General features: G+C 36.5%; 1 protein-coding gene across 1 annotated transcript in view; it reads right to left on the bottom strand.

Moving 5' to 3' along the window:
• The window catches only part of CDK14 (cyclin dependent kinase 14), a 615,387-nt gene that overhangs the window by 313,611 nt on the left and 284,720 nt on the right, over positions 1-17,056 (bottom strand). Inside the window, exon 6 of the mRNA XM_012811338.2 lies at positions 16,440-16,534. Within this exon, the coding sequence (XP_012666792.1) occupies positions 16,440-16,534 (95 nt within the window). The remainder of the gene's footprint in view (positions 1-16,439; positions 16,535-17,056) is intronic.

The following is a 17,056-nucleotide window of genomic DNA, read 5'->3' as shown; positions in this document are numbered from 1 at the left end:
AAACCTTGATAAATGATCCTATATCTGTCACACACACACATATATGAACACACACACACACATTGTGTCCAATGTATCTTTTCTATGAAAATAATATCAAGTTGGCAAAGATTTATAGAGTGCCCACTGCAGTTGGTAATACAACATATATGAAATGAGAAATCAGTCCTTGCTCTAAGGGAAACTAGGTGCCCATTCATCTTACACAGATGTCAGGATGACAAACAAGAATGATCATGTTGCCCTTTGAACACTTTGAAATATACCACTCAGTTCATTTTATTTTGAGTCAGCTGAAATCTGATTTAAAAGGAGAAGGCAGATCTCTAGACTTTTCTTTTTCTCTAATGAGTATTTTATTGCTAACCATATCCTTACCATACCTCTTTCCCTCAGCAATGTTCAATTTTTATCTTATTAGAGTCAGATATCTCTCCTCAATATATTTCCTAAAACTCTAGCTGGAGTACTCAACATTTTCTCTTTCCTTGCTGCTTCTTCCTTTTCCCTCCTAATTGAGAAGGATAATGAAAAGGGAATGGTAGAAAAGAGAAATCAATTCATTCTTCCAAATGTTCCTGACAATGAATGGAACAAAACTAGTAACTGAGATTAAAGCATTAAAACAAAAGATCACATTTTCAAAAAGAAAAAAGGAAAACCCCAAAAGATGAAAAATTCTTACTTAGCAAATCGCTTCCATGACAAATTAGTTCTTCAGTTCCCAAATTGTGAAATAGAAATGAGGCATGAGCATCTGTTGGGGATTTATAACTGGGCTCGAATGTGCCAGTAAGAAAGGAATAAATTACTCACTGGAAGTTGGATGTTAACTCAGAACACTTAAGTTCATTTTCTTAAAATGAAGTCTTTAATAATATCCAGTAATCAAAAACATCATGGAACTACAAAATGAAAAATCCATATATTCTTAGTAATTAAAATTTAAAATCAGAACCTTTCATCATTGTACATTTCTTTATACATAAACTTATACTGCAAGAAATTTCTTACTGGTTTTAAAATAATGTAAGATGAATGAATGTGTATCTATACACGTATCAACATTCCAAATATCAGCATAAAAAAATCATAACAAAAACAAAGCAGTCACTAACCAGCCAATCAACAAAATATTTTGTATCAAGACAGTGCATCTGGATAAAAGCACACATAGACATTAGATACTACTCTTGTGCCTGAAATTTTATTTTGAGGATAATAATTTAATAACAGTTAACTCACATATCTTCACTCCCATGGACTTGTCACATTTGAGAAACTCCCACAATTGATAAGTAGCAAGGAGTTATATATTTTATAGGTATTAATGTGAAAAAAAGTATCCAATTACATAATGGTTTGCACAGTGACAAACTTTAGCATTTGTTCATAATTAAACTTATTAAGAATGGATGAGATTCCAAAGTAAAGATGGCAAACAGAATATATATATCTACTTTGCACCTCTTTAATCCCCGCACTCAACAAATTTTAGAAGTCCAAAACAGTTGGTAGCAAGTTTACCATCACAAAATACAAACAAACAAACAACCAAATGGAATAGTAAACTGGCAGAGGAGGAAGCCCAGGAACAGCACTATGCAGGCACAGAGTAATCAAAAGGATTGGGAACTGGAGGCACTAGGAAGTGGGAACAAATACAAATTCTACATATGGAAATCTAATACACAGAAAATCAGTTCAAAGTCTTTTTGACAGCTATTTACTCCTTAGATCCCCTTTCCTACGCTGGTTATACAGATAACTGAGCCTCCCAAACCCAGAGAAGGTGAAACACAGGGAGTCTGAACTAGGAAATCCACCCTGTAAGGATAGGGAGATTATCATAAAACAGGAGGATCAGGCTGAGTCCTGTCCACTACTTTGTTTCCAGAAGATTGGCCTCTGTCCTCCATGCAGGAGTTTAGAAGATTTTCACTGGGAACCATACAGCACTGCAGGAAAGATGGATAGTGACATCAAGAAGAGATCACTCTACAAAGTTGCTTAGTCAGTCCCTACAGTGAAATTCACGGTGAACCAGCTACCACACACTCAGTGTTCTCAATCAGGCTGCTTCTGCACCAGCTATCTCACCAAAGCCTCTATATTAAGAAGAGAGCCCAAAATAACCTAAAATTAAAAAAAAAAAAAAAAAAAAACCATAATTTAGAAGAAACATAATTTTACTTTTGGAAAAATTTTACATGCCCCTTGAGTGAGAGGCTCTTTACAACTAGAATTAAAAAAAAAAAAAAAAAAAGCAAACAATTCTGCAACATGTTTGTGGTCAAATTCAAGTTCTATCATGTAAAAAAAAAAAAAGAAAAACTTTAAAAAGACTATTAATATTTTCAGTGAGATAAAACATACTATAATCTTGAGATCAGAAAAAGGATATTAACAAATAAAATAATATTAAGAACAAAATACCTTACAAATTGTTTTTTAAGAATTTTCATAGAATATGTGAAATACAAAATTGAAGAAATAGCCCTTAAAGTTGGTTGAGCTAAAAGAAGAACAGAATTAGAAAATGGGAGAGAAAAGACAAAAAAAATCAGAAGAGCAACCCAGGAGATCTAATATTCAAATAATAAAAGATCTAAAAATAGAAGAGAAAATAAAATGAGGAAATTATGACAAAATAATTTAAGATAATTTCTTACAAAAGAAGGAAACATGCATGTTAAAAGATGTCCATCATCAGCTATGAAGAAAATGCAAATCAAAATCAGGATCAGATACCCCTAAAGATCCACTATGTGGTATCATCAAAAAAACAAACTATAACAAGTTTTGGCAAAGGCATGGGAAAAAATGGAACCCCTACACAGTGCTGGTTAGATTTTAAAATGGTGTGTCCCCTTTGGAAAACAGCTTGGCAGCCCCTCAGAAATTCAAAAATTGTGTCAGAAAACCATCCAGGAATTCCACTCCTAGGTATAATCCCAAAAGAATTGAAAAGATACTTAAGCAAATCCCTGTACACAAATGTTCAAAGCAGCACTATTCACCATACCCAAAAGGTGGGGAAAAAATGAAATGTACTGATGAATGGAAAAACAAAATGTGGTATAGTCATACTATTCAGCCTTAAAAAAGGATGAAGTGCTACCAGACTTCAGACTATACTATAAATCTATAGGGATCAAAACAGCATGGTACTGGCACAAAAACAGAGAGGTAGATGTACGGAACAGAATAGAGAACCAAGAGATGAATCCAGCTACTTACCGTTATTTGATCTTTGAGAAGCCAATTAAAAATACTGAGTGGGGAAAAGATTCCCTATTTAACAAATGGTGCTGGGCGAACTGGCTGGCAACCTGTGGAAGACTGAAACTGGACCCACACCTTTCACCATTAACTAAGATAGACTCTCACTGGATTAAAGATTTAAACTTAAGACATGAAACTATAAAAATACTAGAAGAAAGTGCAGGGAAAACTCTTGAAGACATCGGCCTGGGCGAATATTTTATGAGGAGGACCCCCAGAGGGGGATCCACAGAGAACGCAAACGTTATTAGCAAGAAAAGAACAAGTGATCCCATCTCAGGGTGGACAAGGGACTTGAAGAGCAACTTCTCTGAAGAAGACAGGCGCACAACCTACAGACATATGAAAAAATTCTCAACATCCTTAATCATCAGAGAAATGCAAATCAAAACTACTTTGAGATATCATCTAACTCCAGTAAGATTAGCCCACATCACAAAATCCCAAATCCAGAGATGTTGGTGTGGATGTGGGGAAAAGGGAACACTTCCATACTGCTGGTGGGAATGCAAACTAATACATTCCTTTTGGAAAGATGTTTGGAGAACACTTAGAGAACTAAAAATAGATCTGCCATTTGATCCTATCATTCCTCTACTAGGTATATATCCAGAAGACCAAAAATCACATGATAACAAAGATATTTGTACCAGAATGTTTATTGCAGCCCAATTCATAATTGCTAAGTCATGGAAGAAGCCCAAGTGCCCATCAACCCAGAAATGGATCAATAAATTGTGGTATATTTACACCATGGAATATTATGCAGCCTTAAAGAAAGATGGAGACTTTACCTCCTTTACGTTTACCTGGATGGAGCTGGAACATATTCTTCTTAGCAAAGTATCTCAAGAATGGAAGAAAAAGTATCCAATGTACTCAGCCCTACTATGAAATTAATTTACAGCTTTCATATGAAAGCTATAACCCAATTATAGCCCAAGAAGAAGGGGAAAGGAGAAAGGGGGGGGAGGGGAGCATGGGTGGAGTGAGGGTAACTGGTGGGACCACATCTACGGTGCATCTTACAAGGGTACTTGTGAAATTTACTAGGTGTAGAATATAAATGACTTAACATAATAACTAAGAAAATGCCAATGAAGGCTATGTTAACCAGTTTGATGAAAATATTTCAAATTGTATATAAAACCAGCACATTGTACACCATGACTGCATTAATGTACACAGCTATAATTTAATAAAAAATAAAAATAAAAATAAATTTTTTAAAAAGGATGAAGTACTGAGAAATGCCGCAACATGGATGAACTTCAAAAGCATTATGCTAAGTGAAAGAAGCCAGGCACAGAAAGTCACACATTTATTGATATGATTCCATTTATATTAAAAGTCCAGGCAAATCTATACAGACATACAGTAGATTAATGCTTACTAGGGGCAGGGGTGGTGATGAATTTGTAGTGATTGCTAATGGATAGGAGGTTTCTTTTTAGGGTAATGACATGTTCTAAAATTAGACAGTGATAATGGCTTCACAACAATGCTAAAAAACACTGAATTGTGTACTTTAAAAGAGTGAATTTTGCTATACACAAATTTTATTTCAATAAAGCTGTGGCATTACAAAAAAAAAAGATGAAATCCTTTTCAGATATGAGATTTCAGATCAAAGTGAAATCAATGAAAATAAGGCAGCACCTTAGTTTCTTTTAGACATCATCATAAAATTTCAAAACCTGGGGCTAGGCACCTGTAGCTCAGTGGTTAGGGCACCAGCCACACACACCAGGGCTGGTGAGTTCAAACCTGGCCCAGGTCTGCTAAACAACAATGCCAACAATAACAAAAAAATAGCCAGGCATTTTGGTGGGCACTTGTACTCCCAGCTACTTGGGAGACTGAGGGAAGAGAATTGCCTAAGCCCAAGAGTTTGAGGTTGCGGTGAGGGTGAAATAGTGAGACTCTTTCCTAAAAAGCTATTAGAAGTTATGGTCCTCAAAACTCCAATCCAGCAGAGACAGGAAAGGTATGTAAAGATATCAGAAAAGAAGCACCAGGCAGAAACTCTGGGAGGGACTGAACTAATAACAGAAATGAAACACAGGAAATTAATGTTGATTCCAAGGAAACCAAAGTTTGAACAGAGGGAAAAGTAATCACAGCATAACACACGCCTCGGCTGCAAAGATTCATATTAAAAAATAATGTAAATACAGTAGAGCCTCCATAGTCTCCCCACATTGACCATCTCCTGAAGTTGATCTAGTTTTCATAGACTAGACATGCACCACATGTACTAGCCTCCTTGTATTGACCACCTCTGTATGTCATCCCTTGGGAGGTCAACTTACAGAGGTTCCACTGTCTTAAATTCTGAAATATTACCTAACACCAAAATTACAATACACATTATATAACTACTTAGAGGATGGCAAGGTGGCCAGGGAAAAATGAGTCCATTTGTTCTAAAGTGGAGGAATGAGGGAAAAAACTAAATTCCCATTTTGCATTGCAGGAATCAGTAGATGATGACAAAGATAAACAAGAAATGACAATAAAAGAAAATTTTATTAGATAGAGAAAAATTCAAAACAATCAGCTGAAAGAGTAGAAAGTTAACAATAAAAACTGCAGTTTTTCATAACTAACCTAGAACATAAGTGACTCATTAATCCATATGCAAGTATAAAATATGAAAACCACAATCACATCAACAAAAGTGAATAATATAAACCTGGAGTGATTTAATACCCCTTTACCAAAGCACATTAGACTAAAACATTATGTGATATTAACTAAATATTCATGAAATGCAAGAAAAATAATAATCAAATTATAATGAAGTAAACCCTGATAATGATATTCATTTGTCAAATTACTGATTCTGAAAATCGACAGAAAGTTACAACCACTCCACTTTGTATGATATATAATAATGTATATTTTCTCACTTAGAGCTGAATTTGCCGATGATTTCTTTCTTCAACTACTTAATGGGCTCCTTACGTGAAGGTAATTAGAATTATTGATCATCTTCATCCTGATCTTCAGCACTTTGATCAGACGGCAACTTTGGTCCCTCAGCTGAAGACTTTCTCTAATTTCTTGAAGCTGATCATTGTTGTCAGTCTTATTATATATACTTAACATATCACTCCCCTGCCTCCACCCTCCCCTGAAACATGCACAGTGTTTTCAAAGTGTTGTTTTCTTATTTAGTAAATATGGCAATAATTCCTGTGAGAAAAAAAATTAAAATGAAAAACATGTTCTTTACTTTCTGAAAAAATTCTCCTCTTATTATTGTTTTTATCCTCCCTAAGATTTCTCTACCATTAAGGGTGGTATTTTTTTTTTTTTTTTTTGAGACAGAGCCTCAAGCTGTCACCCTGGGTAGAGTGCCATGGCATCACAGCTCACAGCAACCTCCAGCTCCTGGGCTCAAGTGATTCTCCTGCCTCAGCCTCCCAAGTAGCCGGGACTACAGGTGCCTGCCACAACACCCAGCTATTTTTTGGTTGTGTTTGGTGGGTCCGGGCTGGATTTGAACCCGCCAGCTCAGGTGTATGTGGCTGGGCACCTTAGCAGCTTGAGCCACAGGTGCTGAGCCAAGTGTGGTATTTTTTAAGATAAAAATATTAAAATTAAGTGAGAAAAGTAACGGGATAAGTGAAAATGCCTGGATGTTCAGGCATTTACTATGGCAACAGTTAGCAATCCGACATGAATCCATCTTAGATATTATAGATTAAATACTTAATTAAGATTAAGAGTGCCTAATAAGGATGGCAATTACATAAAAGTAGCCTATAGAAAAGGTTAGCATGATAAAAATAGGAAAAAAATTAAACTAAAATCTCAGCACCTAACATAATAAAACAAACCATTGAAAATGACTAAAACTAACCATGATTCCACATTAGATGAGAAAAAGCCATTAGGGAAAAGGACAGAAAAGGAGTTAATTGACTTTGTCCTACCAATTAGAGAAAATGAGTTCGGAAGAGAGCAGTGATTGAAAGCTAGCTTGTTTCCTTTTCATTTCTTTAATTTCTCCTTATGCTGCAGAATTCTTCTATCTTACACTGCCTGCACTTCCAGTCATCCACAAGGTTTACATCTGTTCACATTTCGTACTTGGTTCTGAATGACAACCGACCCCTTCAGAATACAAAATCATAGTATCACACTGCGTAACTAGTTCTCCGTATACAAAACAAAAACATCCTAAAATCCTTCCATAAAGAAAAGCCTGTAAGTCAAATCTAGTTTTTCTATTGTTTTCACTAGAATTCAAACACAGGGTGACTATAAACTTTTAAAAAAATGCACACGAACTTTATGGACACCCTATATATAGAAGTCCCACAATACATGAAGACTATGACAGCAATTTACAACTCATTGAGCCAATTTATGGCTCCTGGAGTTTACAGAGTCCTCCACAGGACTTCAATCTCTTTAAAAGGGCTATATATTTGTCTCTCTAGAACCTAAGGATAATTCTTGGCAGAGAGAAGAGAGAAAAGAAGAGAAGAGAGAGTATGTTATTAAGTGAATGATTCTAACAAGTTGGGTTTCTGTTTCCAGAGATTATGTCAAATGCTACTTACTGGGTCCAATGTCTGTTACTTGGGTGATAGATTCCCTAAAGCCCTGACTTGACCACTATGCTATCTATGCATGTAATAAAACTGCACTTGTACCCCGCAAATGTATACAAATTAAACAAAACTTACGTCAAATGGGACAGTTTATATAATAGTTGCAGAGATCTGGTCAGTCCTTTGCTATGTAAACTTATAGTTATTTGGATTCACGTTCACTCAAGAGACAATATGAGGCAGCCACTAGGAAGGGTGTGTGTGAAGTATTTGACATCTTAGCCTGAATTTCCTCATCTGCATAAGGGAGGGACCTCATCCCTTCTTCACAGTATCGTGAGGACTTCATGAAATAAGGTATCTAGATTACGTAATTCTAGGCCATGCACGTAGTACAGGCTAGGAGCCCTTCCTGTGATATCCCCGAGGCAGATCCCTTCATCCTCTACTTGAGCACTTTCAGCAAAAGGTGCTCACTACCCTTCAAAGCCATGGATTCAAACTGAACACTCCTCCCAGAATTGAGCCCAAACCAGTCTCCTCAAAACCCTCATGCTTAAGCTTTCTGATCCCGTCTGGAATACACCATGCCATCTTTTTTCCTACTCTCCTGGTAGTCTTCAGTTCCCCTGGATAAGTCTCCTCAGCACCTTTACGAGTGCCATCACATCTAACTACCATTTCCTTCAGTTCCTGTCAAAACCCAGGGCCTCGCACCGGCCACCAGGTTTGTGGATGAGGCCTGGTAAGCACAGGGTACAGTCGAGGTCCCCCGCTCTTGCTCTGGACTTGCATCAGCTATTGTTGCCACCCACATCTCAATGGTGGCTCATTCTCAGCCAAAGAAATTACTTGTCTTTTTTACATGAATTGTTTTTAAGTTAATGTTCCTCTGCATTGTTTTTCTATATGAGATTGGAATGCTTTTTTACAAAACCAAACATAATGTTTTACTCCCACAGTAATTAATTCACCTTCCACATTAAGGCTCATCATTTGACCAGGTTCTTTTTGACCCTTAATTCTATCACCCCAAGTGTTAATTCCAGTTCCTACCTATGGCACACACTCAAATAGGACAAACAGACCATTACCATGTCTTCATCTAAGTCATTAATAAAAATAACAATTAGAAAAAGGACCAGGACAATGCCCATACCCATAGACTTTTCTCCATATGGAGAAAAAAATCAATAGGTTTTGGGTAAAGCTGTTCAACTAGAGATAAACTAAAAAAATTTATGATCTTCAAAACTTATGGATTTCAATCCTATTCTGATTTCCAGGATCTCATGAGACTTCCTATATCAAGTTTGCTGAAATAAAAAAAAATAACATATTGGGCACAATGACACAAGCCTATAATCCCAAGTACTCAGGAGACTGAGGCAGCAGGATCATTTGTGCCAGGAGTTCTAGGCCAGCCTGGGCAATAAAACATGACTCCATTTTTTTTTGAAAATAATTAAGTAAATAAACTAATATAAAGAGGATAAAGATTATTAGACCTTTGTATCTAAAAATCTAGTTTTAAGTTTCACTAACATTCCATATTAAGCTTACATTCAGAGATTTGTTCCCCACTACCTTTAAAAAACCAATATTACTTTTGACCATCTGCATTCTTAATGATTTTCATAAAGAGAAACAGTGGTTCCAGGAATACACCACCTGCAATTTTTTTTCACATTGTAAATATAACTTATCCAGGTCTAGATAATAAACTTATTCTAGTGGATGTTTATGAGGTGTTTAGGGGAGCATGGCAGGGGGCGACACAGGGACCTAAGAGGAGCATGCCCTGTATTTGAATGGATTTGCTACACTGGGAAAACTCCTTCCTTCATGAATGTGGATGGGAAACAGGGAACACCAGCCATCACAAAAGCCAAAATGCTAAGTTGCTCTCTCTCTCTCTGAGTCCTGGGCAGTCAAGACAGGGGCACGCGATCTCATCTCAGCCAACCAAACACAACTAATCCTGGCATAGCATCAGGAGCTAACAATTCAAAGAAGCAACAGGAATATACATGTCATTTTGACATCATGAGCAGAAGTATGACTACCAGGCAGCAAAGCCAGCAAAGAGGCAACAGCCAGCCCCTGCCCTCCGGGCGACAGCAAGGTGTTCAGAGGTTAGTTCCCTGGCACAGTTGTGGCTCTGGTTCTGCCTATGCAGCCCCACATTATTCCTGCCCATTTTTAAAGTCTTCCCTGCAGGTCTGTGAGCCACACAACAGATACCCAGAATCTAACCCTTGTCATCACCTCCCCTGCTCACAGCATCTCAGGTTTAGCTTACTCTGCAATAGCCGCCCAAATGGTCTCTGTTTCAGAACTTGCTCACCTCCAGTAAACTCTTAAGAAAGCAGCCAGAGATATCGTTTAAACTCATTTCTCTACTCAATACCCTTTAGTAGTGGCTTCCCATCTCATTCTAAGTAAAAGCCAAAATCAGTCAAAACAGAACCTTACCAGGCCAGTACAGTCTGAACCCACCACATCTTGGGCTCTTCCTACTACCGTCCTTGATCACCCCTTCCAGCCACAACCTGCTGCTTCTCACACAAGCCTTCTATCTGGAATGCTCGTCCCCCATGTCTATGTCAGTCACCCGCTTTCTCCTCCTTCAAGTTTTCACTACCATATTTTGGTACCGTATTTTAGTACACTACCATGTACTCCATATAAGGCACATCTGCATTCTTGGCCCAAACTTTTAGGAAAACGCCCCTCGAGAAAGTGGCTGGCTCTGGGCTAACACAGGAGGGCTTACATTCCCCTAGTAAACATGCAGATCATACTGTCCTCCCACAGCCGTCCACTGCGGGAAGGCTTCTCTTTCCCTTTCTCCCAGGTGCCTTTCCCTTCCCCACCACATCAGGGCTGCCACTAAGATGCATGTGACCAGTAGGGTAGGAGCCACTGAAGCCACTTGGCTCATGGGCAGCCTATATAGGAATCCCAGTCCCCTCTGCACAGCCAGGCCCTGGGCCTCAGGCCTTGCCCAGAATGGCTGTCACCCCCTCCCATCACTATGCTCAGCAGAGGCCCCTACAGCCTGCTGCCACCAGATCTCGGCTCCTCCACCAGACTATAACCCTGTGTGCCTACATGCCCTGGGAGGCGTGCTGGGCTCCCCAATCCCGAGCCACATTACCCACGTATAATGCACATCATAATTTTTCCCTCAAAAATTTGGGCAAAAAAGTAGCAACATACACAGCAAAATATTGTGAAGACTTCTAAGCGAGGCCTTCCCCGATCAGCCTGTATACCTACATGGCCACATACATTTTATCTCACAGTTAAAACGCTTAATTGCGTAGCGGTAGTGAAATCTGGAAACCAGAATACGGATGAAGAGCTGCAGTTTTTCAAGAACAGATGTGGTATAAAATCATGCAAATGAAAACATTCTTCATGGATTTAAAAATCAAAATGTATGAGGCAGGGAAATCAAATAATCAGGTAAATTGTATGGCAGGGTAAAAATCCAGGATATAATTTTCAGCTTACAGTTCCATATTCTAACAACACATGTGCTTTAGACCATCATATAAGACTCGATGAAGACAGTCAACACAGGTGAGTTCCAGGATAAAATGGGATGGCAGGCATTATTAGGCAGGGAAGACTTGAGCCCAAAGTATTATCTTTACCCTTTTAATGCATCTGACTGATTTTAGCAAATCTGTTTTAAATTATCTAAGCATCATTTTTCCTCATCAATGCAGTACTGGATAACATTATGTGCCCTACCTACTTCAAAGGGCAGAAACTAATGGAACAGCATCTATGAAAGTGCTCCGTAGAACATACACCATAATAAAGGCATTCTGTGGGATTTATGGTTTTTGTTAACACAGTTTTTTTTTCATGTTAAATACAAGATTTTTTGTTTTATGTAATTTTATACATTCGTCTGGAACATTGCTCTAGTTTACAGCACACAGGAAGAAAAAAAAGATTGCTCCTAACAATCATGATTAGCTTTGAGTTTGCTGCTTTTGCTTTTGTTTTTAAAGCTTAACTGAGGTATAATTGGTATACAAATGACTGCATATATTTAATATATACAATTAGATGAGTCTGAACATATGCATATACCCGAAATTCCATTACCACAATCAAGACAATCAAGGTAATAAACACATCCATCAACTCCACAAGTCGCCTTAGGGAGCTTTGCTTTTATATTTCTGGTGGAAAGAACACATAAGAAAGATCCACTCTCCAAAGAAAGTTTTAAGTACACAACACTGTATTATTAACCATAGGCACAATATTGTACAACAGATATCTAGAACTTGTATGTAATTATTAAGTATGCAGTAAAATGTTGCAAATATGCTTCACTCTTCTGTAATTTATAATAGAACAGTTACGAACTTAAGAGCAGCATATATTTACACAATCATATTTACTACTAGTATTTTTATTTCTACCTATGCAATCTATTTTAAATTATTCAGCATGGTATTAAACAGGATAATGTAGCACTTATTTATTCTTTCACAAAAAGAAATATATAAAAACTAATTTTCTGTTTAAGTAGAAAAAATTTATTAGAACTGTCACAACTGAATATAATCTGGAGTTAATGATTCTTAACTGTTTTCTGTGTTTCTCTTCAAAGTCTTAAACTTATACAGGAAACACGATAGCTATAACAATATTTTACTTTATTTATTTATTTTTAACTCTTTCAGGTTAATTGAGGGTACAAAGAATTAACTTACACTGTTTGCATTTGTTGGGTAAAGTCCCTCTTCTAATTGTGTCCTTCCCCCAGACCTGAGTCCTTTTCAAGCTAATTGAGCCACTTCTTGGTTAAAGATGTTCCTTCACAACTAAGGGGAGGAGGTTCCCCAAGCTATGCAGGGGTCCATGTGTTACTGAGCATAACATTAGCAACCATAAGGGGTTCTCAGTCTTGCAGCTTCCAGATCACTGTATCTACATACTTTGTAAGTTAACAGAATCCAAATTCCAGAACATTGCAGGAACTTTTCATAGTACTTAAGAAGAGAACCTACCAAACAATAGCACACCACCCACTGAATCACTTTAGTAATAATGACTTCTAAAATAATCTTCTTGAGTATTCTTTCACATCACCAAATTTTCCTTACTTATTATTCTGGCCCTCATATGGCTTTTATAAAACCTGGGAATAATATAAACAAGGCAGGCTTAGCAAGAAACAGAAATACACTGCATGTGTATTACCATAAATAAGAATCCTTTGCTTGGTGAAATTCAAATTACATAGATACCACAAAAAGCCCTGGAAAACTTAACTAATTGTGAAGCCAAAAGGATAAATCTAACAGCAACCAACCAATCTCAAATGAGTATAGAGTTATTGATTTTCTTACACTATTTATAATGTCCCCTAGCTCAAAAAGGAGTACTATGAATTACATGGAACTGCAAAGTCCACATTGTTAGAGGACAGACAAATGCCAACAAACACACAGAATAATGCTCATCATCCCTAATCATCAGAGAAATGCAAATCAAAACCGCTTTAAGATACCACCTAACCCCAATGAGAATAGCCCACAAGGTGCCAAAGCTATAGATGCTGGATGGGTGCAGAGACCTGAGAATACTTGTACGCTATTGCTGAAACTGCAAACTAATACACCCCCTTTGTGAAGAAGCATGGAGAATCCTCAAAGAGAATCCTCCCTACTTGGGAGGCTGAGGCAAGAGAATTGCTTGAGCCCAAGAGTTGGAGGTTGTTGTGAGCTGTGACACCACAGCGCTCTACGGAGGGTGACAAAGTGAGACTGTCTCAAAAAAAAAAAAAGATGGAGACATTGCATCTTTTGTATTTACCTAGATAGATTTGGAAAACATTCTTCTAAGTAAAGTTTCTCAAGAATGGAAAAGTAAGCATCCCATGTACTTAATACTATGTTGAAACTAGTATGTGAACAACTATAGGCCCACACAAGAGAAAAACACAATTACATCAAGAAGGGGGAGAGTAGAGGACTTGGTAAGCTCCCATCTAATAGATACAATGTAGCAGTATATGGCACACAATCTGCGTGCAGGACTCAACTTCAACTTGGACTCTAGCTTACAAATATAAAAGTCCATAAAGTTTAGTTGTTGGTTTTTATTATTGGGATCATACTTGCCTTAAACTCTTTCACCTCCCTTTCTGCACCCCTCACTGATTCATCCCAAGCCCACAGTGTCCTTCTGTTTCTTACCTTGAATATGCTCTAACGCCCAAAGTATTTCACCCTTTAAAATTATTATCGCCTTTCTATTGCTACAAAACATGACAGAATAGAGTGGAGTTTATTTCTGCCAGATACTATGAGGAAAGCAATATGATTAATTCATGACAGCATGTAAGAACCTTCATTTTCTTGAAATTTTAGCATATTTATAAAGAATATGCAATTAGAAGGCAGCGTAAGAAAATAAAAACTTTAGGCAATAGTCAGGGAAGTTATTTTCATAATGGGAAATTGCCACCTCGTCAGGATAATCCTTCTAAGAAATCTACATCTTTCCTACCCAAACTGAGAAGACTCTCTTAAGAAATTTCTACAGCCTGAAGGTCTTCTTTTCCTCAAATGCTGATTTCAGAGATTCATTAAAAAATCTTTTACTTAAACAAAAACAAAACAAAGTTCAAGTATAGCAGCACGATAGCAAAATCACAGAAACTGATGAAAATAGAAAAAGATAGGAAAGTGGAAAAGGAAAAAGCCAAAGAACAATGGGAAACGGAGGCCATAAAGGTGCAGAGGACAACAGAAGATGAGGTGGGCAATCCGAAGCCATGGACGACACAGCGTGCCTCATTCTCAGAATGAGAAGAAGGCAATCGACCTCATGCCTTCACTCCACAGAGAAGTCAGGAATGAAATGTCCCTTGCAGGAACCACAGGTGTCCATGCTATTACTAGGCTGACTGAAGAGGACTCAGGATGTCACCACAAGAATTGGGACCAGGGAAAATTTCACTCACATAAATAAACTGATTATGTATGAGTCAGTCTTATCAGCAAATACTGCAGGACAGACAATTTCTTTTCATATTTTGGCAATTCCACAAAATATGAAATCATTAAATGACATTTAATCCAATGCATATTTTAAGCCTTGTGGGTATATTTCTTTCTTTATTTTTTTTTTAAGATTTAGAAACGTATTTTCACCTTTTCTTTTGTTAGTTTCTCTATCACGTCACTGCTTTTGATGCCCAAACTATTTGTTTTCCTTTTAATTTAATTATCCAGTTTGAGAAGGGAGTAAGTCATTTTTAAAATCTCTATCCTAAAAAAATTACAAAAGTTAGTCAAGTATAGTAAGGAAAATCTGTATTTCATTGAAATATGTCAACTAGACATACTTGAAAATATGAATAAGTCCAAAGTCTAAATCAACTGAATACATTATTGACTCCAAAATGATGAATTAAACAAAAGAAATTATATTTGCATTGATGTGTGAATCTGTATCCATTCTTGCTAGCATGTAATATATGCAACTGCTCAGCTCTAGCTGTCCTTGTAGCCACATTACCATATTATTCAAATGTATCTATCATTTATATGTAAATAGACAAGATGAATAGCTTCTTCATGAGACAATTTTCAAATGACAAACAGACACAGGCAGACATTAGTAAAATAAAATGTTGCAAATATTCATTCTTTTATATTTTTAAGAAAAAATGGTAACTACTTCAAATTTTTTTAAGAAGTAGTATAGCAATTTTAAAACAGGATGTTAATACATTCACAATGCCAACAGCTATTCTGCTCAATAAAACTCTGCACTAATGTCATTTCTATCCTATAAATTACATGTTCTCAGATCCATCTGTGAAAATTGGGATGTTAATTATCATGGTTACATTTCATGATTCCATAGTTAAATGCTGAAGTGGCACTACACAAATACCATATGTTTTTCTCTAAGAGAAATGAAGAAAGATTAATTATGAGTTCAAGTCCAAGTCTTCCAGCAGTAATACTCTCAACACAATAAGATCATTACATTGTGTGCTATGCAAATTGGAAGTTTTAATTAATAGGTGAAATACCAACCGAAGGGGAAAAGTTTTAAGTCAGTCTAAATTGTAAGTATCAGGCTTTCCTCCACCATCAAAAAAAAAAAAAAAAAACCAAAATAAAAAAACAAGCAATCTAATAAGGATGCTTTTGAGAAACCAAGTTACAAGTCCAAAGAAAAAATATTTTTATTGTTTATGAATTTTCTTTGATAGTGATCATCACCACGCTATTTAATTCTACTTGATAAAGCTAAAAATTATAGTATATTGTAGTAAATAATATGAATAAATAATATATCTGATGAAAATCCAACTTAACATTTTCTTGTATTTTTGTTTTAAAATATATTTCATTCAGAAATGACTTCTAAAGTCACTATTTTATGCAAAATTACAAGTCTCATATATTCAGATAAATTATCTACCTCAACACAGCAATCTAAAAACAGAAGTATGATAGTTATAGTTAATCTATAACATTAAAAGAAATTCCATTCATTATTTTAAAAGTTTGAATTTAAAGGCTTTATTTTACTTACCACATATTCAAACACGAGTGTCAGCGTCTCCTTGGTATGAATGATGTCATGAAGTAGCACTATGTTAGCATGTTTTAGTCCTTTTAACAGAGAGGCTGTAAAATAAAGTGAATGGAGAGACAATTTATAATGCGTAATAATTAAATATATAATATCATTATCATTTTGGCACATGAAATATATCTATTTTCCTATGTTCCTAGCCAATAACAATTCAGAATCAAGAGTAGAAAGTTAAGGTTTTCATTTAAGATAAAACTCCCCTCAATTATTTCAACTCTCATCTAGTATTAAATTCTAATTCGATTCCATTATGTCCAGAGTACGTTATTTTAAATCTTTAAAATTATTTTATTACCAAGAATATGATTTACCTTGGTAAATGTTCCATGTGTATGCAATATATATTCTGCTGGTGTTGGGTGGAGAGTTCTAAAAATATTAATTAGATCCTACTATTTTATAGTATCATTGAATTCTTCTGTATCTTCACTGATTTTCTTTTTTTTCTTTCTTTTTTTTGAGACAGAGCCTCAAGCTTTCCCCCTGGGTAGAGTGCCGTGGCATCACAGCTCACAGCAACCTCCAACTCCTGGGCTCAAGCGAGTCTCCTGCCT

Source organism: Otolemur garnettii, unplaced genomic scaffold, assembly GCF_000181295.1.
Source record: "Otolemur garnettii isolate 467f Iridium unplaced genomic scaffold, OtoGar3 scaffold00005, whole genome shotgun sequence".
NCBI lineage: Eukaryota > Metazoa > Chordata > Mammalia > Primates > Galagidae > Otolemur > Otolemur garnettii.
The sequence above is the reverse complement of the archived record's forward strand: the minus strand, read 5'-3'. Positions and strand labels throughout refer to the sequence as shown.